Here is a 22725-nt window from a genome sequence, read left to right as displayed (position 1 = left end):
ACTGCTGTCCAAAAATAGCATTCTCTTCATGGCCAAAATCTTAGATTTTGTGCGAGTCGTTTGGCATGGAGGCCCTGGAATGTCATTACGCAACAACCCGGCCGGGGGCCTAAATCTCCTTGCGAAATGCTCTGTCCTCGTAATACAAGTGCAGATAAAATACTCTACAGGGAGATTTATTTTCCGTGTGGCTAATGCCAGCATTTTCGGGCACGCCGTTGGACATAAAATACCTACTCGGAGGTATTTGAATCAAGATAGCTTTTTTAGATAATAGTCCAAAATTAAACCCATCAATTAATTACTCTATTTATAGCTGGCGGACTATTATCTTTACAGCTATTGACTTGTTCTTTTATTAAACTCAAAACGTACATAATATCGTGTTGAACTTCTAGACTAAATTATATCCTGCCTAAAATCTTTCCATCCTCATTCTTTACAACTCAGCACCGAGACTTTTCCTTGTTGTCCACCCCCATTCCTTCCAAGACGTAATTATTTTTAGAGATTAAAAAAAAAGCCACAAACATGCATACCAACAGCCTGTTTGTTGTTATCGCCGCCACTACGGCACTATTCCCAACCGTTTACGCAGACGACCGCATAGTACTTCTAAGAAGCACCCTGATCCCCAAATTTACCCTACCAGGCGGAAAGCGTGGCCCGGTTTGCAGTTATGCCCATTACCTGCATACTCCGGGGACCAAAGAGGTCGAAGAACATGGTACAAATGGATGGGCTGCGGTGCAGCCGAATGATCCTCGTTGGTACCCAGACTACCGAAAGGCTACTACAAGGAGTATTATGTAAACAACAAAAAATATTGGACATGGGATGAAGAGAAGGCAACTCAGGCAGACGAGAAGCGGTTACAGAAAATTCAAGAGGAAGACTCAAAGGCGAGGGAGGCAAAGGTAAAGGTGAGGGAGGAGTAGTAGTAGTAGTAGTAGTATTATTTAACGCCGGGCTCGGCCCGGCTCATTAGCCGGCCGTTAGCAACCTCCCGAGGGGTATCTCGGCGCGCTTTCTATTTTCTCTATTTACACAGCGGAAAACAAGGGCATAGAAGCGAATCGAGCCTGACCGGGTTCGTGCCCGGTCCTGCTTACAGGTTTGTTCACTGACGCGACCCCGTGCCTTCAGGCGCACGGAGGATTCGTCTGACGGCAGTTGACGGCTCTTCATCGAGAGGGGCCTGTGTCCAAACAGCGGAGCTGTCGGTCGTTTGTAGCCATGGAGACGAAGTTCCCAACAAGTGTGGGCTCGACGGCACAGGCGGGTGGTTGTTGTCGATAGCCAGCCGGGTTATCCTTGCCACGGTAAGCGGGGAGGAGGTGGAGGGAGCAGGATTCGAACCTACGTTACTCAAAGTAACAGCCATGGCGCTTAACCACTGCGCCATTCCCCCCGGTGAGGGAGGAAGCGTTAAGGCAGCTTCGGGATATTCAGGAAAAGGAGAGGCAGCAAAAGAAGAGTGACGGAAAGTAGAATAATTTAGACGATGCCATTAAGAAGGAGAACAAGGAAAAGGAGGCAGACTGTTAAGAGCTCCTGCCTCTAATGCGTTGTCAGCCGGATTTATTTTTATTGAATAGGCAGGTAGCCTCTGAATCCTTGGTCCCCTGCCAGCCTTTATATGAATGGGGTTCGCGCCCATGGATGCTGAACGCGCCTTCTAGACAACAAATAGGCCAACAATCCGAAAGCTTAGCAGTACCTAGGTACACACCTGTACCTACCTACCTACCTACCTACCTACCTACCTAGGGGGGTGTATATGCTAAATGTGTAAGCCGCAATCACCTCATAATTCGACGCTGAGAGCCTAGTTTCTTCAAAAAAAAGTTATTCCGGTCGGGTAACTGTAATTGCTATTTTGGGGCACCTTTCCTGTTTTCTTTTTTTTTCTTTTGGTTTTTTTTTAACAATGGATTCAATGCTATAGTTCCTGGGCAGGCCGAAGAATAAAAGATACTGTTTAGATACCTTGTGTTATTTGAATCTATTATGTAGAACTTCCTCATGCATTTCTATACTATTTTTGTATTCAATTTCAATTATATTTTTATATGTCTATGAAATATAGGTATATAACTCGCAGATGGTTCTATAAATCACGACTCTTTCGTTAAAAACCCTTTCATTGTCCACTCGCAACTTGGATCCAAAATTGTCAACTTTTCTTCTTCTTAATTTCCTACCACCTTCCTGAAAACAACGCTCTTTTGATCAAACTTTGCCCAGATTAAAAAAAAAGATGCATTACCACAGCCTGTTTACCGTCATCGCCGCCACAGTGGCCCTCTCCCCAACAGTTTACGCGGGACCCCCAAAGAAACCGCCCCCAGAGGTCCCCATGAAGCTTATAGAGGTCCGCCCGATTACCGACTTTAGGCTGAATGCTTTTAACAAACGCGTCCCGGGTTGCGAGTTTGGGATCTTCTACAAGTTGCTTTTTGATGGTGATACTTTAATTGGGACACAAGTCGAAAGGGTTGGGAGATCGAAATATTCATGGAAGTTTGTGCCCTACGAGTTCGCTGGATGCAAATGGGACAAGGAGTGCAATCCGATTGATAAGAACCGCTGCCAGTTTCATGCCGACAGTAAGGATGATGATGGTACAATAATCAAGTACTATAAGGTTGTTGCATGAGTGCGCTGCAGAACAATTAGAACTAGTTCTAGTTCTAGTTCTAGTCTAGCATCAACGTGGAACGCCGGCAGCGAATTTATTCAATTGTACCTTTTGTCTGGATAAAATTAGCTTATATTATTATGTGCAGTTCCTGCCCTTACAGGTCAGTCTGTGTTAAGCAGGCCCTATGAACAAGATAAATCCATCAACACCTTTTTGCCTCCGGCCGCCGGAGTTTCCCGAACAAGAGTCTTCCCCTCGGCCGTTATTATAGTAATCACAGGCTATTTATAGTACAAAGGGTAGCTCTTACTCCACGAATCTCATATGTGCGGGTTGTGGTGCCTGAAGAACCTGCATTCAGCCGTGAAGAAAAAAAAAAAAGAAGAAACAAAAAAACCCACGCCATGGAACGTCGACATATTTTCCCGACACTCACAGGGCCAAGCTGTATATTTAACCATAGCAAGGGGGAGAAACCCGCCCCAAAAGGACCCCTGCAATCAAGGCACAATATAAATCGGCTGTTCGCTTAAGCAGCAGCGAACAGCTCCCCTCCCCTAGAGATCTTGGACACGAGACTCGTGCCGCTGGATCTTATAATGAGTCTTGTTTAGTGGCCTGTCATTGCTCAGCTCCAAATATCATGAACCAGGGTCTCGGTCCGTGACTATATTGGAAGCAACATAAAATAAATGAATTGATGTATATTGGCCTGGTCCAGAACCACTCCTCATGACTGCGGCCGTTGTCACCGTCACATTTCCCCGATTGCATGCTTGCATATCACAAAGTAAGCTTGTTCGGTAGACTGCCATGGATATAAATTATGAAATGATGCCATATTCCTCCATGATCGTCACATCACAATCGACACGACAAGCATCAGAATCCACAGCAGCTTTAACGTCCTGACGGCAGTCAAATCAGCCAAACTCTGACAAGATGCTTTCCCTCCACGTCCTCTTCCTCGGCGCCCTCGCCACGTAAGCATTTTGACGAGAAATCTTTGCCAAAATAAACAGGAGCCCCGGGAAATCGAACAAACCGGCGCTGACATGACAAGAAAAATCTCCAGCTTCGCCACCGCCCAGCAGATCACCCTGACGCCGACCACCATCCGCGGCGGCGCCTGCCCCATAACCCTCACCTCGACCATCAAGCAGACTCAGACTCAGACTCAGACCCAGACCCAAACCGTCACGTCCGTGTCCACGACGACGCGCACCTCGGTGTCGACCGTGACCTCGACCTCGACCGTCCGCCAGACCATCACGTCGGTCGCCACCGTGACCCGTGCCTGCGTGAGCTGCCCGACGCTGACCGCCACCGCCACCGCCGTAAGATATTTTGCACCCAGATTTGTTCCTTGTTTGTTTCTCTTCTTTTTTTTGTGTGCTAAAATGCCTTTCACAACCAGTGCCGAACCTGCCTCGTCCCCGGCTGCACCACAACAGTCGCCGTCAGCAAGCCCTGCGGCTGCGACAACCTCGCCACCACCTCCATCGACCTCGGCTGCGACGCCCCCAACGTCTGCAACAGGATCGGCTGCAAGACCGTCTACGACATCAAGACTGCTGCGTGTTAAAGAAAAAAAAAGCCAAGCAGTATTGATATTCACGAGCCGTGGGGGGAAAGGGACCTAGGGTCGTGTCACCAGAGGGAGAAAGAGAGGTTTCGAGGGCGAGGTGGAAACCAGAGCGTCGAGATCTGCTTGGGTTTTGAGATTAGCGCAAACCATGGATTTATTTTGCAGTCAAATCTTTGTTCGCTCCGCTCCAGTGATAACTCGTACTATCACCAAAAACTGCAACAAGAAAAGGCCCACGTAGAAAGATCCAGGACAGACAAACAAAAGTAACAAGAAACCAGTACCCTACAGTCTCCACCCCTATGCTCCAATGCAAAAGAAATAATTGACGGTTGGTTGATGATATGTAAAGGTACAATGCCTAGAGCAGAAACGAAACCAAAGGCAAAACTGTGCAAAAAAGGAAATAGACCACATGGTCACTCATATCCCGCTAACGCCTCGCATATCCCGGCCTTGCTGCGCTGACAAGGCGCGCCCTTGATCTCCCACATCTCTCACCAGTCAACAAAACAAAACAACCAAATTATCCCGCTTGCCCGAGTAGCCAGGTCTTCAAGACACGGCAGCATAAATGACGTGTATACACTCCACAATGATACCCCCTCAAAATAGCTGATAACACAAATCACTACCCCTCCCGCTTGTCAAGGTCTGACCAAGTCGGTTGGACGAAAGCAACAGCAAGCATATCTACCAGAAGCTGCACCATCCAATGTAATGCTGACACAGGTTCTCCAGCTTGGTCGCCTCGTTGATGAGTTTGTGCACCTGCTCGACCACATCCAGCTCCTCGTTCGGCTTAAAGTCCCGCCCGGTGAGCTTCTGCTGCACTCGGTCCAGCACTTCAAGCGCCCGCTCGTTCTGAACCTCGGCCATCTCTTGGGCCGTGCCGCCAACGCTGCTGCCCAGCGCGGCCGACGAAGTAGTGCCTGCGCGCCGACGACCAGTGCCCGGTGGGCCCCCTGGTGCAAGGTTACCCCTAGGGCCATCGCCGTTCATGTGTGCTGCGGCCGCCATCATCTCTGCCGGCGGGCCTTCCAGTATCGAGGGGCGACGGGCTCGGGTCGCAGCAGGACCAACTATATCGCGTTCGCGCTCCGAGTCAAAGTTGGGACCGGCTTTGCTTGGCGTCTTGGTTAGGCGCCAGGTGAGGAGCGGGTCGTGGATGAACTGCAGTTGGGTCTTGTGTTAGTTTCGGTCACCATACCAAGTGGAGAAGGAAAGTTACTGGACAAGAAACAAAACTTACAGCTTCGAGAACAGCCATCACACTCTCTTTGTTCTCCCTCAAAACCCTCATGGCGTGCTCACAAGTAATCCTGAAGCTACCTTCAATATTGCTGACCTCCATCGCGTACGTCAACATGCGCGTAAGTCGGAACGGCACACGCTCCGGGTACTTCTCCCGCTTGGTTGCTACCTCGAAGCAGTCGCCAAAGTCGATATGAATGATCTTGCCTGTGACACGGTCGAGCATCAAGTTGGACGGGTGTCGGTCACCAAGTCCGAGGATGTAGCCAACCATGGACATGACACCCAGTGAGCGAGTGTAGTTGGTGCGCCTCTCGAGCCAGGCCTCTGAACTCTTGCTCTTAAGCCACAGCACGCGGTACAGATCCTGGCCGGTTGTGTTGTCGAGTGCGTAGCCAAATACCTCCACCTTCTGCATCAGAGTAAGGTTGTCGTAGTCGGGAGCCATCTGCAGCATGATGCGGTGCTCAATGTTGAGCAGGATCTTTCGGCTTTCACGGTACTCCCTTATGAGTGCGTGAATAGTGTCGCTGTTAGGGACCCATCCAAGCAAACCAGAGCTGTGCGACAGAGGGATGGCCGGATAGCTCTGGATGCTGAGATGCCGCTTGTATGATTCCGAATCGCTGGCGAGCAGTGTGTTGCAGAGACCGAATAGCTGCATGACTCTCTCATCCTGTCGAATATCCTCGTGGCCCTTGAGCAGGAAAGTGTACGAAGCACCATCGCTTCCCATCATGTTAAGCTTTCGAGGGCGCTGCTTCGAGCTGATCACTACAAAGGTCGGGTCGAACGAGGCAATGCTGACAACTGGCTGGCCAGACTTGTACGTTCCGGGGACGCATAGTGCGAGGTTTGTGGCGTGAAGCAGCTTGGGCGAGACGTAGGCAAGCTCGAATGACGTCACCTGCGGCAGCTGCTTGTAGATGCGTCGGAAGACTTGGTAGTAGAGGTCCCAGGCAAAGTTCAAATCATTGATATCCCGGGTGTGCTGGTATTGTCTGCACCATTCGCGTGCCTCGGTAAGATCACGCCCAAAGGCTTGTGCGAAGGATATTTCACGCAGTGTCTCGGGTCCCTTGTCTAGTGCCTCGTGGAGAGGAGCCAAAGCCCGGAACATGCCCTCAATATCTTGGTCTCCAAAGTAAAGGCGAGAAGCCTCCTCAAGTCCTTCGTGCCACATTTCATGCCAGAGAACCGCAACTCTGATCAGTTCTCGGCTGACAATGGCCGCCTCCTCGACAAGTCTGAGACTGTGCTGCTTCATGCTCTCCATAATAACACTTGCTGCAGCAGACTTCTTGGAGTGTTCTGACTTTTCTGTGGCAACCGTCAAAGGATAGACCAAAGCCTGCGGGTGGGCACGTCCGACATCGGCCAGAAGGTTTTGTACCGAGGTCTGAACTCGTCGGTTGGGTTGGTTGATACGGGCAATGAGCTGCGGAATAACCTCCAGCCAAGTGTCAACGTTGACCTTGGTGAAGCCTTCGGTGACTGCATGGTTAACGTCAGGGGTGCTTCCATGAGCGAGCCATAGTGTGAGCAGACGCAGAGTGTCCTGGAGTGCACTTCCTTGCGACAATGCGATTGACTTGAAGAAACCCTTGACCGCAGGAACGACATGCTCAATGACGTTGACATGGTTGGCGTGTACAGGGTAGGCATCGTTGGGAGTCCTGTTGGTAAGTGCTTGGACAACCTCAAAGTTGGCCAAAGCCCATGCGTGCCAGGCCTTGTACCAGTCTGGGTTGTACCTCGTGGCCTGCTGGTAACTCTGCAGGATGTCGTTGACATGCGTGTACTGCCAATCATCCTTGTTCAGGGCCTTCATCCACTCGCCTTGCCTCAGGAAACACTTGGCTAGCAGAGTCGTCTGCTCCTTGATGAAGCGATGATGATCTGGCGAGAGGTCTGCAACCTCAGGGAACGGTGCAAACTGATTGTGGCCATTGATGTGCCCATTGTTCAGCTCCATGTTGTTGGAGGGGGTGCGCATGGTGAACTGTTGCCTTGCCGATTCGATACGGGCCGCGTTCTCCAGCGCGAAAGCCCGCAGGCAATCGAGAGACTTCTCTGCAACACCATTGCCCTTGTGCGCCGGTTGGTTCCCAAGATCCCACTGGTACTTGAGCACAGCATACGTGACCTGCGGTGGGATGGGAGTTGAAAACTGGGCACCGTCACGCCTCCTTGGCTCGCTTGAATCCGACTCGGTCATATCCCAGCCGGGCACGGTGTGTTCAATCGGGGCGTCAACCCCAATGAGTTGCCTCAATGACTTCTCTGCGAGTCCCATGCGGCCAGACTTGCGGCACAAATTGGCAAACTTGATCCACATTTGCATATTCTCCATGGGCTGGATCACCAGAGCCCTCAGCCGGAGCATACGCTGCCACACCTCGACGTTTCGCTGACAGCCCTGAAGCCTGGCTTCCCAGGTGGCGCGTATCGTGGCTTGTTTCTTGGCATCGCATTGTTTGTATGTGATAATTTCCTCCAACTCTGCGAGCATTTGCACACGGACAATGGTGGTGTACGCACGGGTGTACGACTCGCTCATCAGAGCACTGATCTCGGTATCAAGACCCTCGCGCGCCTGATCGATCCAGCGAACAGCTTCTCCAAACTGATTCCGGTGGATAGCAAGAATAGCCTGGAAAAACGACCTGTCTGGCGAGGTACGCTTCATCGACTGTAGGTAGGCATCCATCGAGTCCCACTTGCCGAGACCCCATGCCGCTGTTGTTGCGAGGGGTGCGAAGCGTCGTTGTAGCTCCGAGGATGAGTTTGACCAAGTTGCTCCTGCCAGCTGTGCGAGGGTATCCCATTCGCCAAGAGCATGTAAACAACGCATCTTGCCCATGATGACCTCTACTGGAACCGAGGTACCCGCCGGGGTCTCTTTCTCCCTCTTGTTGTAGAACTCCAAAGCTTCGTCCCAGCGCTCAAGCTTCTCGAACCATGTCTCCTTAAGATGCAGAGCATCCTGATAGCTTTGTGCTTTTCGTAGTATGCCTATGGCCGCATCCGACTGCTGCAGCTGGTTGTTGATAACGATCAAGGCTTCGACGGCCCCACCGTTGTGGTCCTGCAGAAACTCGAGTTCCTTGTAGTGGAGCGCTTTCGCGTATGCGTGACACCTGGCTGCCTCCCTGCCCAAGGTACGAATGTCGATCGGTAATGCCTTGTCATCGTGCTCCATGAACTCGGCCAGGTTGAGCAACAGGCCCAGCAAATCAGGAGGCACATTCTCAGACCTGATGGCGCTTTCGATATTAGAAATGAGCTCCTCCTGGTACTGTTCGTATAATTCGCTCCAGCACGAGACGAACGCTGAGTTGAACAGCTCGCGGGCCAGGGGGTTGTAGTTATTCGCCAGCATCGCGCAGGCGCGGAGTGCGTGGTTGGGTGACTCGGCGAGTAGCGTCGTGCTGAACCTGCGGATCCACTCTTGCCAGTCATCCTTAGTAGACTTTCCTTTCGTGTCCCACGCTGCTTTCAGGTGTACCGCATTCATCTCAAGCTTCTTGGGGGCTTGGTCTGCGAATGGCGTTTCGTCCGACTGGAATCTGGTCTCGTTCAGTGGAGCGGGCAGTGTTTCGCCAGCCTGGAGCTTGCTAAGCAGTTGGTCGTAGTTGGTGCGGTTCACTGGGACGCCAGCGAGAGCTTTGTTGACGGTAGAGGCAAAGTGTAGATAGTCCCTGCCAAGTTGCTGAATCAACGAACACAGGGTATCAACGGCTGTCTGCTTCAGGGCTGAATCACCCGTGGCCAACAGCCTTGTCAGCGGATGAATGATCTTAGCTGCAAAGTCATTCAGGTTGACCTGCTTGGAGATCTTGCCGATGGTCTCAATAGCCATGCGCCTCATAAGCACTGTCTGGCCCTGCTTCTCAAACGTCCGCACGATGACGGGTATGATGAGATGCATGTACTCTTCGGCGCTCGTCCCAAATACAAGGAAGGCGTGTAGAACCTTTTCTGATGGTGCCCGTTTGTTGTTGTTGTCCTTCTCTAGAACCCCAAGCATCAATGGCAAAAGCCCGGCCAAGAAGATTTTGAACTCTCCTTCGAGGGATTTTGAGATGGCCTCGATGAGCGAGATCAATGTCGACTGCAGCATCGCCCTGGACCAATACTCCTGAATTATGTCAACAATGTCGGGAAGGTAGACCCTAATATGCTGCCTGACAATGCCAACGAGCGTAGCCAGTTGGGCAAAATAGCTTTCCACCTTGGTTGCGGATGAGCTTCTGATGACCTGGAGGAAAGCCGGGATGATTCGGTCGAGAAACGAAATGCACTCGAGGCCAAGGGTGCGGAAGATGTTCATGATAGCCTCAATGACGGGCTGGTGATATTGCACCAGTGAGGAGTCCTTCAGAATACCCAATAGGGCATTTATCACCACCGTGGGATAATACTCCTTGCTAGATGGGGTCAGGCCTGTCATCATCAAGGAAATATCTGTCATCTGGGTAGCCTCGACGCGCAGGCTGGCATCCGGGTTCTTCTCCTGAACCTGCTGATGTTTGTATGGATCAATTGCACCGAGGATTCCGAGCAGCTTAATAGTCTCTCGTCGAAGCTCGGTGTTTGTGGCCTCTCCACGTATGATGCCTTGGAGAAGCTCAAGGAGATGTGGGTATTCCAGGTAAGGTGCAATCACGTAGCCAGAGTTGCTTGCCAGCTTCCCTAGTGTATGGAGAGCTGCTTCTCTCTTGATAACAGACGACTGGTCCTGGAGAGCCTCAATGATCATCGGCATGAGCTTCTCCTTGAACCTCATCATTTCTTCGCCACCCACTGCGCAGAGCTCGCCAATCGCTTCAAGAATAGTTGCCGAGACTGTAGGGGGAGAGTCGTTGGCCTTTGGAAGCAAGACGTTGATCATCGGCTCCACATAAGGTCGGATAAGTCCCTGGGCATTCCTGACAAGAAGACTGAGCAACCTGGCACTTTCCTCCTTGTTCCTGGCAACGTCGGAAAATTCCAGCTCAGTCAACATCTGGATGAGCGTCTTCCGCAGGGCGGGGACGATGTAGGCGGGGTTGTGATGTGCCAAGCGGCCGATAATCTCGATGGCAACTTCACGAATGGGGAAGGACTCGTCGTTAAGAGCGAAGAAGAGGGTGCGGATATTCTCGGCCTTGGCCAAGTGTCTGTCGAATCGGTCGTCCATCGCAGCGAGCACAGTCTTGCGAATGTTGTGATCCGGGTCCGATATACCAACTGTCAAAAGACGATCGACAACATCGCCGACAACCTGCAGCGCATGGTAGCTGACCTGGTTCACAATCGGATCGACAACGTAGAGCTGGCAGCAGGTAAGAGCGGCAGCTTGGCGGATCTCGGGGTCATCGTCCTCCACGTATTTTATGGCCACATCTCGGACGAACTCGTTCAGGACGTGGCCTGAGAAGTCAAAACTGCCGAGAGTGTTCAGGGCCAGCTTTACCTCGAATTTGCGAGTCTCGTGTGCAAGAGGGTCCTTGGGATCCTTTGGAATAATGGGCACCGATGATAGCGTGTGCGACTGTGGTGCACCCAGCGCTTTGAAAGGCTCGCCGCAGAGTACCTTGCTGATCATATCAAGTAACCTCTGCTGGATTGCCGGGCGAAGTGGAGGGATATAGAATGCCAGGTCAACCAGTGCCTGCGTCAACTTTGGGTTGATATCGCACTCAAAGATGGGATCCATCAGTGCCTCCATGTACTTGGCCAGAGTCTGGCCCACAGCAACTGCTAGGCGACTAAGACACTCAAAGACTGGGTCGACAGAGATCCCGCGTCTCCTTGACGCTACGCTGAGGCCTTCGCGCACATGAAGCAGAATGCTATCCAGGTATGGTGCCATTTGACTCTTTACGGCGTTTGCGATGTTTCCAATCGCCAGGAACGCATCGTTTCGATCCTTATCCTTCTTGAGCATACCTGCAAGGTAAATCATGAAGTTGTGAAGGTAGTTTGAGCAGAACTCGGTTGGTGCATAGTGTGCCAGGTTGGGGATCAACTGGACGACCGTCTTGCGAATGGTGGAATCTTTGTGGTCCTTGTACTTGAACACAATGTCGCAAGCCTCCGGGTAGTGTTTTTGCATGAACATGCCCCCGAGTTCGAGTAGCTCCCGGAGGACCAGGAGAGATCCGTGTGTGGCCTCGACCGAATTCAACTTCAATCCAGCGATAGCCTGCTGGTACATCTTGGACATGTACTGGTTCTTGACATCCTGGTCTCGTTCCCGGATAATTCGGAATGCGGCGCTGACAGCCTCCGCGGATGTCGCCCTGATTAAGAGACGGATGTCACGAAGTCCAACCCAAATACACTCGAGGACGTTGTGTACGCTGTTGTACATAAGAGTCGGTCCGTTCCTACATAGTTCGCGAAGTAGGAGCGCCGCGCTGTACCGTGCTTCCTCCACTCTAGGGGGTTGCAGGCATTCGATGGCGAAGTTTGTGAGGTATTGGACGAAGTCGCTGACCATGGCACCACCCGGCCTGGCCAGTTTTCCTATAACCATGGCGGCCGGCTGCATGCAGACTGTCTCCCTGCCTGTCATGATCTTGATGAGCGGTCCTTGAATCTTGGCAAAGTCTCGAGTGTAGTCGATGGCTTCGCACTCGACGAATACGTCGAATGCGTAGATTCCGCCGAAGCGGTCGGCGATCGAGCTTGCGCTTCCATCGTGCTTTTGAAATAGTTCGTTGATGATCCGGTCCAAGACGGTGGTCCAGAATGCCTGGAACTGATCTGGGGCGGAGTCTGTGCAAGCTCACTGTCAGTGAATGTGTATTGGACGTATTGCGGGTCAAATTGTGACATGACATACCTCGCTGAACAGCAAGGACGAGCTCGCGAAGCCTATTGGCAGCGCGTCGTCTGTTGTCCTCTGATATGGTCCTAAATGGCAACAAACGGGGGTGTCAGCAACATCAACCCGGAGGATAGCAAATACAACATACGAGATGGTATTCGTGGGGAGTCCGTACTTGGATCGCAGGTCTTGTATGATCTCTTGCAGCGCCGCTGTTGCGCCTGGGCTTGGTGAAGACATTATGGGCAGCCGTGGTGATCCAACGCGACAGCGACAATCACCGGAGTGTTACTAGAGCTGTACCATTTGCGACGGGCGACATCTGATAGTTCCTCGATTGAATGTTTCGGTGCGCAATGTGATCGAGTAGTAGTCGAGGACAGTGTCGGGGATTGATGTCAAGAAGATAGATTGTCGAGGATTGGTGGCGTCGCGGGGCTGAGCTAGAAGGCAGAAGGAAAGTGCGTAGCTTCAGTGGTGCGGCGATGGGAGATGGGAGCTAAGTTGAACCGACGACAGCTTGCTTGGACCGTGGATAGGGTGAGCGCTGACCCTTTATACTGAAAAATAAAATTGTATCGCTCGTAAAATCAAGCTTCAATGCAGTTAAGTGCGTGGGAGGCTGGGCTGCGTCAAGCAACAAATAAACAAACAACCCCAGAGTCGACTCCGGGTCGTTGCAGACGCGGATCGATGTTGGTTTAACTTGACTTTCAGCCCAAAAGTGGTGGTTAACGTCAAATGAACTTGATCAAGGATCATGTGCTGCTGTAACTTATCTTGACCCTTATTGGCGCATGTCATCTGGGGGACACCCCACTAGCACCGGTCAGTAAGGTTGGAGAAACCAAGCGCGACTTTATCTTATCAACGCGGCGACCAGGGTTCCGGACAAGATACTTTCATGCATGCTGCAAGCCATTGAGGTTGGTCGGGAGTCTATTCCAGTTGTAGTTTATCAATACTGCACAATCGCCACACATTAAATCATCCATCTTCCTCTTTTTATTCGCAAAGTCAAATTCATCAAAGAACTAAAATTTGCGCGACCAACCACCATCACGCTCTCCGACTTGATACACTCAAATAACAATACCCCACCGGCTCGCCACCATGGGTAACGATGGCGGATCCATCCCCAAGCGCCGGGAGCTCGTCAAGGAATCCGCCCGCCTCCCCTCCGTCTCGGAACTCAAGTCGACACTGCTGGAATCTCTCGGTCATGCGTGGACCCACTGCGCCATCAGCGACGAGAAGCTCGACATGGACAATGCGGTCAGCGACTGGCGCGGCCGGCTCTTGAATTACGAAGCCGTGCTGCAGGGCCTTATGCCCTCGGAGGAGGCCGACGACGGCAGCGGCAAGGCTCAGAGGTTCGCAGAGACGGGTATCACGTCCCTGCGCGACGTGGTCAAACTCAAGTTCAAAAAGTACGCGCCGCCGGGACACAAGGCCGAGAGCGATCAAATCTGGGCTTGTCCGGTTTCGCTCAAGGAGATTGGGCCAGCAACCAAGGCGGTTTACTTAGTGCCGTGCGGTCATGTTTTTGCCGAGCTGGCGATGGACAAGATTACAGACTTGGCCTGTCCCGAGTGCAGCGAGACGTTTGAGAAGCAAAATGTCATATCCATACTGCCAAGAGAGGATGCGGAGCTTGAGAGGCTGAGGCAGCGGATGGTTGATTTGAAGGAGAAGGGCTTGTCACACAACCTGAAGAAAGACAAAAGCAACGGGAAGAAGAAGAAGCGCAAGGCTGAAGATGGCAAAGAGGATGCTATCAAGGGCGGAGAGAAGGAGAACGGAGCCTCAAAAGACCAGAACAAGAAGGCACACATCAACAACCCGATGACAGCTTCGCTGACGGCCAAGGTCATGGCCGAACAGGAGGAGAGGAATAAGAGGAGGAAACTTGCCGCGGCAAGATGATATAAGCTACACATCTGATTACTTGCTCATGAAATAGACGTTAATGATACCCATTGCCAACACTCAACGCAGATGAACAACTTTGGGATCCATGATGTGGATGACACCTCAGAACCTTGAACCTTGGCATGCAATTTAATATCTACTCCCACGTTGCCGACATGACCGTAGAAACCGATAAATCTCTACGATCCATCAAATCGACCGATTTATTTATAACTCATCCTTGACAGGTGCCTTGGTACCCTGCGTATCATCCTCACAGACCGCAGGCGTGCCAACCTCCATCTTGTAGACACACTTCTCTGCCTCGGCCACGCGCCAGAGCTCATCCTTCTCAGCACATGCAAGCCAAACATCCGTCCTCCTGTTGGGTCCGTTCCAGCAGCCCTGGCCATCCTCGTAGCGCAGGACGGTCCTCGGCCCACGCCCGAGACCCTTGCCGTCGATGCGCTCCTCCTCGTCCGCCTCGGCGACGTCGAACGACTTGAAGTTGCCCATGTTGGTGCTGCCGTGGCCCTTCTTGGACTTTTGCGTCGTCTGGTCCATCCAGCACAGCTCGTACTCGTACTCGCCCGACTCGACACTGACGCACTTGCCCTTGAGGGCGCGGAAGACGTCATCCTTTCCAAAGTCCTTGGCGACCTCTTCCTCTTCCGAGGTCAGGCTCTGTCGCTTGCTGTTCAGGTCGTTGGCGGCGGCGTCGGCGGCATCGCGGGCGGCGGAAACAAGGCGGGACTCGCCGCGGGTGGGGCTGTCGGCGAGGAGGCCGTTCTCGATCATCCAGACGCGGAAAGCAACAATCTTTTCGTGGATGAACTCCTTGACAGGCTCGGGAAGGTAGGCCTCAAAGCTGTAAACTGTTGGGTGGAAACAATTGAGGTTAGAAATATCCCAAGCCACTCAAGTTTCTTTAGCCTAGGTGAATCTTACTGATATCAGTGTCGGTGCCCTCGTCCTCGGCAAACTCCTTCCAGTCAATACCATTGTCCGGTCCGTCTTCCTTGAGGATGGTGGTAATCTCATCCTCAGGCAGGTCGCTGTGTCTGCCGCTGTTGTCCTTGGCAGCATAGTCCTCCCAGGCCTTGACGGCGGTTTTGACGCCCTCGTCGTTGAAGTTGGGGTTGTACTCCTCCTTGAAAGTCTTGAGGATGTTCTCCAGCTCCTGGACTCTGTCCTCGAGGTCGTCACGCTGGTCAACAACCTTGGAAAGCGTGTTCCTCAGCTCAGCAATGCGAGTCTTGGCCAGACCGACAAGGACGCCCAACTTTCCACCCTGGCCATCCTCGCTCCTAACGATTTTGCCCTTCTCGGACCTCTCAACCTCCTCAAATTTCTTTCGCAGGTCGGCCTCCTTGGTCTCGAGCTCACCAATCTCGCTCTTCAGCTTGGTGATGCGCGCCTCAACCTGGCGGCGGAGCTCCTTAGCCTCCTTGACCAGCGTCCGACGCTTTTTGACTGCCTTGTCCTTGCTGGCCTTGCGCTCCTCCAGGAGCCGGCGGTGCTCCTTGCCAATGGCGTCACACCTGTTCTCACACTTGACGCCATTGATGTGTGCGTACTCCTCCGAGCCATCACAGCAAAGCTCATAGTCGCAGATGCCATCGTTGACATACATGAACGGGACGAACCCAGGCTCGTGGCCCTTGTTCTCGCACCAGAAGCCGGGAAGGGCATTGGAAGCGTTGGTGGTGCCGCTGAGGGACTTGGCCAGCGGCTGCTCGGGTGACAGAGGGTCGAGGTAGGCGCAAGCGGCTGTTCCAGGCTCATCACTTCCATCGGGACAATCGCATGAGTTGTCGTTTACCTGGGAAGGTTTGAGGACAATGGCGGGGTGGTTGATGCAGGTGAACCTGTCCTTTGGCTCGTAAAACCTGGCGACTGTATTGCGAATAGGCCGATGTTAGCATATGATGGCTTTTGTCCAGGGAACTCAGATGATATAAATATCATCTTGATACATCAAGACGGGCTGTCAAGATTTAGATGCGGTGTCCGGCTTACACTCAGGTCCAACGCCCCTCGGCACCGAAGAAGCACCAGCTAAGCTAATGCCAGCAACGGTGCTCAGAAGTACCAGGGAAGTTTCCTGCCGCATTGTGCAAATAAAAAAAAACAACTATAGGGTCCAAAGGAAATGAAAGATGCAAGCACTGCTTGACTGAGACCCGAGCACCCCTACAACAATAAAGGGAATTGTTAAATTACGGTGAGGTGAGGCGTCAATGACTGAGAGCTCCTGGCTCAATTCTGTTGGATGTGTTGAACTCAAAGCCAGCTGTCCGGTCTGGCACCCCGGCTTGGCGGCTCGGACCCCTGTGCAAGCCGATACAAATGACCGTGCGGTACAGTGTTGTTTACAGCTATAGTCTATCATACACTGTATGCACCTGCGTCATATCCAATTGTGCCCCGCGAACTTTTTTTTTTTTTTATCTAGGGATCTGATCAGCCAACGCGTTTACAGCGCGTAGCTGATATACCCCGCTATCAGTTATAGAGACCTGAGGTGCATATTGATGCCTCATCAACACAGTCACAGCAAATCCGAGCTTTCAATCCAGAACATAGATTCTAAAAGAATTCTCGCTCGTTTTTACCCATTATTCTCCTGCCCAGTGGCACCTCAAAAATGCCCTCATCAGCGGCGCCAGGCAGGGCGGCCAACGATGTTGGTTCCCTACGCTCTACCATTGAGACTGCAGACACAGTTGTCCGTCAGTCCATAGACATCCTGGACGGTCTTTCAACTGTCACGATAGAAGATAGGCCAGAGTTGGACGTTGTCGCGCTGGCAAGAGATTCGGCAGCCCTCGTACGCGCACACACCACCAAAATATCTCTGCTCGTAATAAACGAGCCCTTCACACCCAGTGCGATATCGAAAGTCCTCCGCGAACTCATCGGGGGTCCAGTGCCGTCTCTGGTATCGGCAGCACAGCTCTGCGTCCCCAGTCGCTACACTGGCCCCTTCCGGGATATACTGGTCGCTGCTTGCCGCAGTGTGCTGCATGCGCTCCGAGATCTCGTCCAGATTATACCGACCAACGGGAAGGCCTTGTCCGACGGCTTGGAAAATGGTACGAACTCAAAATCGCACAGCTTACAGGTTACGGGCATTGTTTGGAACCGTTGCGACGAGGTCAAGCGGCTGGCGGACAAGGGCATAGCGGGATGCCTCGTCGAGAAAGTGGAGAGGTATCGCGACGAACTGAAGGATGTGATGGAGGAATTGAAGGAGTGGGGTGAAGAGACTGGCGAGAGTGACGAGGATGACGATGCGAGCGACTTTGATGGCCCAGAGAACAAACTCACGGCTGCTCAGGATATGCTTGACGACATTATGAACTCTCACAGTACAATCCCGGCCGACGACCCTGACAAAATAAGAGAGAGGTTGGAATCATGTTTACGACGGCTTCGCCTGATGACATTATTATATCAGGCCATCAACAAAAGGAGACTCAAGACTTTGCCAAAGCTACCGACGTCGACACCGTGTGCGGACCTTGACAGGGTTGGGGATACTTTTCGCATCCTCGGTGGGATGATCGACGGCCTCTGTGATGTTGCAGATGCATTCTACGGGTTGGATAAAGAAAGGATCGATCTTGAAATGAAGGAAAAATTTGGCGAGGCCTCCAAAGTTGCAGAACTACTAAGGAAACCATGGGGGGAGGCGGAAACGGACGAGTTTACGGAATGGGCCAAAAAGTTTCAGGAGCAAATAACCAAGTCATGAGAAACATCATGCCTGACTTACATAGTAGACTGTAGTGAAGCATTCGGGAGGTAATGAATATGAGCGATACCCCTCTTGACTCGGAGAAACCCGAAACTGTTGACTAGCCGTCTTGATAGTAGCAGAGGTTGTCATCTGTCCAGCAGATGCGCTAGACTAGTTTCCGCCAGCAGCGAAGCTGAAGATGCATTAAGTGTTTAGTATTCGCAAAATAAAATGCTGAAAGACAAGTTGTAAAGCGCAGCACAATGATTCGCCCATGCAGATAGTACCCTGGTCTGTGAGGCACTATAGTCGCATTCAGCGGGAGAAACCGGCTGCACTCCATGGCACACCCGAAAAAATCGTATCATGACGACAACCTAATTGCTGAACGAGACCTCTCAGCTTGCATCAGAAAAGTACAGGAAGCCAAAGTCATGTTGCCGTATGGTAACGTACCTACATAGAACTTCCGGCGTGACAGCCCCGATCAGCGGCCTACAGCGTTTACTACCTTTACGGTACCATGGCACGACTGTGGGGTGCGGGGAAATGGGGTTTACTCGTGGTACTGGGCTTGCTGGGATTCGAATAATACCAACGAGCTTTGTCGGTGGCGATCTTGGCAGTCCCCGAGTCGCGAGCCAGAATTGTTCGCTACAAGTTCGGCACTCTAAATCTCGTCGTACGGTGTACCAGGACAAGGACCAGCAAAGTTGAGCCAGTTACCGGTACGGTGTACTGTCCTGAGCGGTATGGTAGTCGGATGAATTTCCGTGCTGGGTATTAAGTGGCTCCCTCGACGAGAAGTCCGTAAATTTGCCAAGCAAACCAACTTGACCATTTCCTTGGAGAAGTCTCAGACTAAAATACACATCTCGTTCTAGTTCTAGCTCTAGTCTAGTTCTGGTCTTTCTTTTTGATTCGACGTCAAAAAGTGACTGTCTCGAATTGAGGTGCAGCCTGCGGCAGGCGCCGACTCTCCAAAACGGTTAATTAAGCCTTCTGGGCATTTGCCAAGTAAGGCAAGCGATCATTGCCAAGTAGACTGGCTGCGCCAATCCCGATTTGCTTGGCAAATAACTTCTTAGCTGCGCCTTGGTCAAAGCTTGGTGTTTGCAAGTTGATATGAGGCTCAATTCTTTCGATTCTATCAAATTCACAACGTTTGATATTTTTTTTCTTGATATCCACGTATTGAGCCCCATTGTATCAGTAAAATTCACCTCATGTCGCTTCCCCGCACACCACTCCGCAGGTGCCATCTCGTTTGGTTCAGCACCCCACTCCACCTTGGTCCAGACAATGTTCAGACTAAATGAGATGGTGCTCCATGTGCGTGTGAGGGATATTTTCCTTGTTTTTTCTTTGGCTTTTCGCAGCGACCGGATTGTCGGCAAGTACCAGGTCTGCTCGCCACCCCAGCATCATTACTAAGTCTAAGCTTACTTGGACCCAGACCTAGTCTAGTCTTGGGGAAACGGCCCACACGTTCTCCATGTGGTCGGCCTTCTTTCCCGAGCGCTATCTGACTTATTTGTCATTTCGGTGGTGGGATTGGTTGGTAGGTTTGCTAACCCAGTTTTACTCCAGCCTTCACAATCTCTTTATTTACGAAGCATAAGTTTATCCCCGCTGGGCTGTGGGGATCATTGCGCGTGTGACCAGATCAGATAATCGAGATGGTCTTTTCGTAGGAGAAGAGAACTGAACAGGCACTTGTTTCTCGCGATGAAAAATCGAGATGAACTCACCTTAATATGAGGTGCGAGCAACTGGCAACATCGGCAGAAATGCTCAGGGCCGCAATGCGCAACTTTTATCAAGGTAGTGCTCCCTTTTAGGGCACACCACCTTTCATTTCATACCTACCTCATACCGACCATCTGTCTACAGTACTTGGTTCACGAGTCAAAAAATACGGGCATGACGGGGGGCGATTGGGGAATGGGGAGGTGGGGGATGTTACCGAAGGGATCCGTTTTACTACAAGGGAAAAGAGTTTACACCCGGGCAAAACACGAGGTTCTTCTGTGTCCTGAGCAGCTAGATGAGGTACCTTGCCTTTCAACTGCGTTACTGCAGTAGTGACAAATATCACATTTCCGGAGCCTCGACAAGGTTGCTGCAGGGTTAATGCAGGGCGGCAAGCTAAGGTACCTAGGGTCCACAATTCTCCCGAGTACCACCGCTCTTTCTTTTGCTCTCCCCTGCGGGATGGTTGCTCTTTCCATCTTAAAAGGGCAGCTTGTGCCGCCCTCGAGCTCGAGAGACGGTTGAGAAATGCTCTCGTTGTTGTGCAAGACGCTCCCTCTCTGGTCACTCTCCGACGGACCTTGACTGCCATTCACCAGCCGTCTACGCCCACCTCAGCCAGCTGCTCCCCCCGACGTCGACGGGGACTGATTTCATACGATGGCGGGACCCAAGAAGCCGGTCAACGTCTTCAAGTTGAAGAACCTCAATGTTCCGCCCGAGGTCTTCAACTGGCGCCTATGGTTCGCCGTGCTCTCCTTTGCGCTCCTCGGCGCCGCACGTGGTGTGGATGAGGGCTTGATCTCGGGTGCTTTCAACAGCAAAAACTTTCAGGACTCGATCAACTACAAGTCCTACAGCACAGTCGATCAGGCTAACATCAAGGCCAATGTATCAGCCATGGTGCAGATTGGTTCTGTTGGTGGCTCGCTATTGTAAGTACCCTCTCTGCTCTGCTTTGTACAGTCTTGGCCTCTCTGGTTTTGGGACCTAGGAACCAGAGCCATGGTTGGAAAAGAAATATATGCGTTGCAAAGATCCTACTCGACCGTGCTCATCTTGCTAACATCATCGCCCCATGATTACAGTGCTTTTCTGGTCTGCGATCGCATAGGACGAATCTGGGCCGTCAGGCAGCTTTGCGCCATCTGGATTCTGGGCATTGGGCTTTTCCTAGGTGCCAATGGTAACCTTGGAATGATCTACGCTGGAAGGTTCATCGCTGGCTTGGGAGTCGGAGTAAGTACCTAGACTAATACTTTTGCGACACGTTTTGAACCCAAAAAACGTGACAACAACGGTGGCTCGAGACTGACATGTTCATGGTAACAGCAAACTCCTGTCGTCGGTCCCGTCTACATTGCCGAGATCGCGCCACCAGAGGTCCGAGGTCTCTGCACCTGCATTTTCACCGGTTTCGTCTACCTGGGAATCGTGCTGGCCTATTTCGCCAACTACGGCTGCCAGATCAACATGGGCGACAACACGCCTGCTCGTTGGATGGTTCCTACATCTCTTCACATCATGTTTGCCACCATCATCTTCTGTCTGAGTTTCATGCAGTACGAGTCTCCCAGGTTCTTCATCAAGCAGGGCAAGCATGAAGCCGCTCAGTACAACATGGCCCGCCTGCGCAACCTCCCAGAGGATCACCCCTACGTGTTGAACGAGATTGCAGCTATTGAGATGGCTCATCAAGAGGAGATGGAGGCAACCAAGGGCACTGGTTTCTGGGGCATGCTGAAGGAGATGTTTACCGTTCCCAGCAACCTCTACCGTATCTGGTTGGCCCTGATGGCTCAGATCATGTCGCAGTGGTCGGGCGCCGGATCTATCACGCTATACGCCCCGGATCTCTTCAAGCTGCTTGGCATCGCAGGCACAAACGAGACTCTCCTCGTCACCGCCGTTTTCGGAATTGTCAAGCTTATCGCTGCCATCATCTGCGCTCTGTTCCTCGTCGATGTGATCGGCCGGAAGCGCTCCCTCCTCATCGGTATCAGCTTGCAAGCTGTGTCAATGATCTACGTTGCCAGCTTCCTCACTGCAGTACCTAAGCTGGGCGTTGATGAAGCTCTCGCTATGAACGACGCGCAGCTGGGAGCCTCCAAGGGCGCTATTGCCATGATATACATCAGCGGCTTCGGCTGGGCCTTGGGCTGGAACTCGATGCAATACCTCCTTACCTCGGAGCTGTTCCCCCTGAGGATCCGAGCCCTGGCCACGTCGATGGCCATGACTTTCCACTTTGCCAACCAGTATGGCAATGCACGCGCCTTACCCAACATGCTCCTGCCCTTCGGGAAGGGTGGCATCAACCCCAACGGATCCTTCTGGACGTTTGCTATAATCACGATCCTGGGTGGTTTCTGGGTTTGGTTCTTTGTTCCCGAGACGGCTGGAAGGTCGCTCGAAAGCATGGACCGGCTTTTCGCTCTGCCCTGGTACCGTATCGGTCGCTACGGCAACGCGGATGCCGAGGAGCAGGATGCGGTGTACAAGACCAAGGAAGAAGAGGCCGGCGTCTCTAGTGGTGCACATGTGGAGAAGACACGAGAGATTGCTTAATCATGCGATGTTTATGTTTGCGCTCAATTATGTGCCCGCTAGAGGTTTGAGACAAAAAGCATGGTTTTTTTTTATTTTGCCACGAATACCCATGATCATTCATACTCTACATAGTTCAATGACAATGAAAATACAGATTTTAGTATTATTAGTCATATCATCCGAGCCTTTGATACAGTATTCATTGACTTGATAACGCTGAGTACTAGAACTAGAATGTCAGCCAAAAAACAGCCTCTGGACTGTGGCCGAACAGTTTGAGGTTGGTCGAATAATACTCAGAAAAACCGGCCATTCATGACGAGTTTTATTACTACTCCCTGTATCAATGTTGAATTGTTAGACTGTTAAATATGTAGGTACATCTGCTACTGAACAATCTACATATGTACCTAGGCAGATACTTGTCATGTTCTCATCATATACCATCCTAATAATCATCTGACCGC

General features: G+C 51.8%; 7 protein-coding genes and 1 pseudogene across 8 annotated transcripts; 5 read left to right on the top strand and 3 right to left on the bottom strand.

Moving 5' to 3' along the window:
• Positions 1-1338: 1338 nt before the first annotated feature.
• On the bottom strand, positions 1339-1411 carry MGG_20091 (annotated as a pseudogene). The gene has a single exon. The product of its transcript is annotated as a tRNA-OTHER (tRNA).
• Positions 1412-2260: 849 nt separating this feature from the next.
• On the top strand, positions 2261-2659 carry MGG_13133 (uncharacterized protein; the record flags this gene model as incomplete). The annotated part of the gene is made up of 1 exon (XM_003710439.1): positions 2261-2659. One exon carries the CDS (start codon positions 2261-2263, stop codon positions 2657-2659), a length of 399 nt encoding a protein of 132 aa, XP_003710487.1.
• A 927-nt stretch (positions 2660-3586) lies between these two features.
• MGG_13132 (uncharacterized protein) lies at positions 3587-4229 on the top strand (the record flags this gene model as incomplete). Its single annotated transcript, XM_003710438.1, has 3 exons — positions 3587-3627; positions 3720-3981; positions 4062-4229. 3 exons carry the CDS (start codon positions 3587-3589, stop codon positions 4227-4229), a joined length of 471 nt encoding a protein of 156 aa, XP_003710486.1.
• On the bottom strand, positions 4191-13065 carry MGG_15156 (phosphatidylinositol 3-kinase tor2). Its single transcript, XM_003710437.1, has 4 exons — positions 12479-13065; positions 12319-12389; positions 5485-12251; positions 4191-5405 (listed from the first exon to the last, which is right to left on the bottom strand). Exons 1-4 carry the CDS (start codon positions 12541-12543, stop codon positions 4926-4928), a joined length of 7383 nt encoding a protein of 2460 aa, XP_003710485.1. The 5' UTR covers positions 12544-13065; the 3' UTR covers positions 4191-4925.
• Positions 13066-13198: 133 nt separating this feature from the next.
• MGG_05603 (uncharacterized protein) lies at positions 13199-14406 on the top strand. Its single transcript, XM_003710436.1, has one exon. It carries the CDS (start codon positions 13417-13419, stop codon positions 14227-14229), a length of 813 nt encoding a protein of 270 aa, XP_003710484.1. The 5' UTR covers positions 13199-13416; the 3' UTR covers positions 14230-14406.
• MGG_16417 (uncharacterized protein) lies at positions 14200-16482 on the bottom strand. Its single transcript, XM_003710435.1, has 3 exons — positions 16234-16482; positions 15163-16110; positions 14200-15089 (listed from the first exon to the last, which is right to left on the bottom strand). The coding sequence occupies exons 1-3, from the start codon at positions 16325-16327 to the stop codon at positions 14443-14445; spliced, it is 1689 nt and encodes a 562-aa protein (XP_003710483.1). The 5' UTR covers positions 16328-16482; the 3' UTR covers positions 14200-14442.
• A 194-nt stretch (positions 16483-16676) lies between these two features.
• On the top strand, positions 16677-18104 carry MGG_05601 (uncharacterized protein). The gene has a single exon (XM_003710434.1). It carries the CDS (start codon positions 16862-16864, stop codon positions 17969-17971), a length of 1110 nt encoding a protein of 369 aa, XP_003710482.1. The 5' UTR covers positions 16677-16861; the 3' UTR covers positions 17972-18104.
• A 1524-nt stretch (positions 18105-19628) lies between these two features.
• MGG_05600 (quinate permease) lies at positions 19629-22418 on the top strand. Its single transcript, XM_003710433.1, has 3 exons — positions 19629-20643; positions 20797-20947; positions 21041-22418. The coding sequence occupies exons 1-3, from the start codon at positions 20369-20371 to the stop codon at positions 22274-22276; spliced, it is 1662 nt and encodes a 553-aa protein (XP_003710481.1). The 5' UTR covers positions 19629-20368; the 3' UTR covers positions 22277-22418.
• Positions 22419-22725: the final 307 nt, after the last annotated feature.

The sequence above is a fragment of the Pyricularia oryzae genome, chromosome 1, assembly GCF_000002495.2.
Source record: "Pyricularia oryzae 70-15 chromosome 1, whole genome shotgun sequence".
In the NCBI taxonomy this organism is placed as follows: domain Eukaryota; kingdom Fungi; phylum Ascomycota; class Sordariomycetes; order Magnaporthales; family Pyriculariaceae; genus Pyricularia; species Pyricularia oryzae.
Note: the sequence above shows the minus strand (reverse complement) of the source record. Positions and strands in the feature narration are given on the sequence as shown.

Excerpts from the sequence above, each read along its gene's own strand:
- MGG_15156 (XM_003710437.1), bottom strand. The coding sequence starts at position 12,543 with ATGTCTTCACCAAGCCCAGGCGCAACAGCGGCGCTGCAAGAGATCATA. Across the intron at positions 12,390-12,478 it reads ATACAAGACCTGCGATCCAA|GACCATATCAGAGGACAACA; the intron begins GTACGGACTCCC and ends GTTGCCATTTAG. Across the intron at positions 5,406-5,484 it reads TGATGGCTGTTCTCGAAGCT|TTCATCCACGACCCGCTCCT; the intron begins GTAAGTTTTGTT and ends ACCCAACTGCAG.
- MGG_05603 (XM_003710436.1), top strand. The coding sequence starts at position 13,417 with ATGGGTAACGATGGCGGATCCATCCCCAAGCGCCGGGAGCTCGTCAAG.
- MGG_16417 (XM_003710435.1), bottom strand. The coding sequence starts at position 16,327 with ATGCGGCAGGAAACTTCCCTGGTACTTCTGAGCACCGTTGCTGGCATT. Across the intron at positions 16,111-16,233 it reads GAGGGGCGTTGGACCTGAGT|TCGCCAGGTTTTACGAGCCA; the intron begins GTAAGCCGGACA and ends TTCGCAATACAG. Across the intron at positions 15,090-15,162 it reads GGGCACCGACACTGATATCA|TTTACAGCTTTGAGGCCTAC; the intron begins GTAAGATTCACC and ends TCCACCCAACAG.
- MGG_05601 (XM_003710434.1), top strand. The coding sequence starts at position 16,862 with ATGCCCTCATCAGCGGCGCCAGGCAGGGCGGCCAACGATGTTGGTTCC.
- MGG_05600 (XM_003710433.1), top strand. The coding sequence starts at position 20,369 with ATGGCGGGACCCAAGAAGCCGGTCAACGTCTTCAAGTTGAAGAACCTC. Across the intron at positions 20,644-20,796 it reads TCTGTTGGTGGCTCGCTATT|TGCTTTTCTGGTCTGCGATC; the intron begins GTAAGTACCCTC and ends CCATGATTACAG. Across the intron at positions 20,948-21,040 it reads TCGCTGGCTTGGGAGTCGGA|CAAACTCCTGTCGTCGGTCC; the intron begins GTAAGTACCTAG and ends TCATGGTAACAG.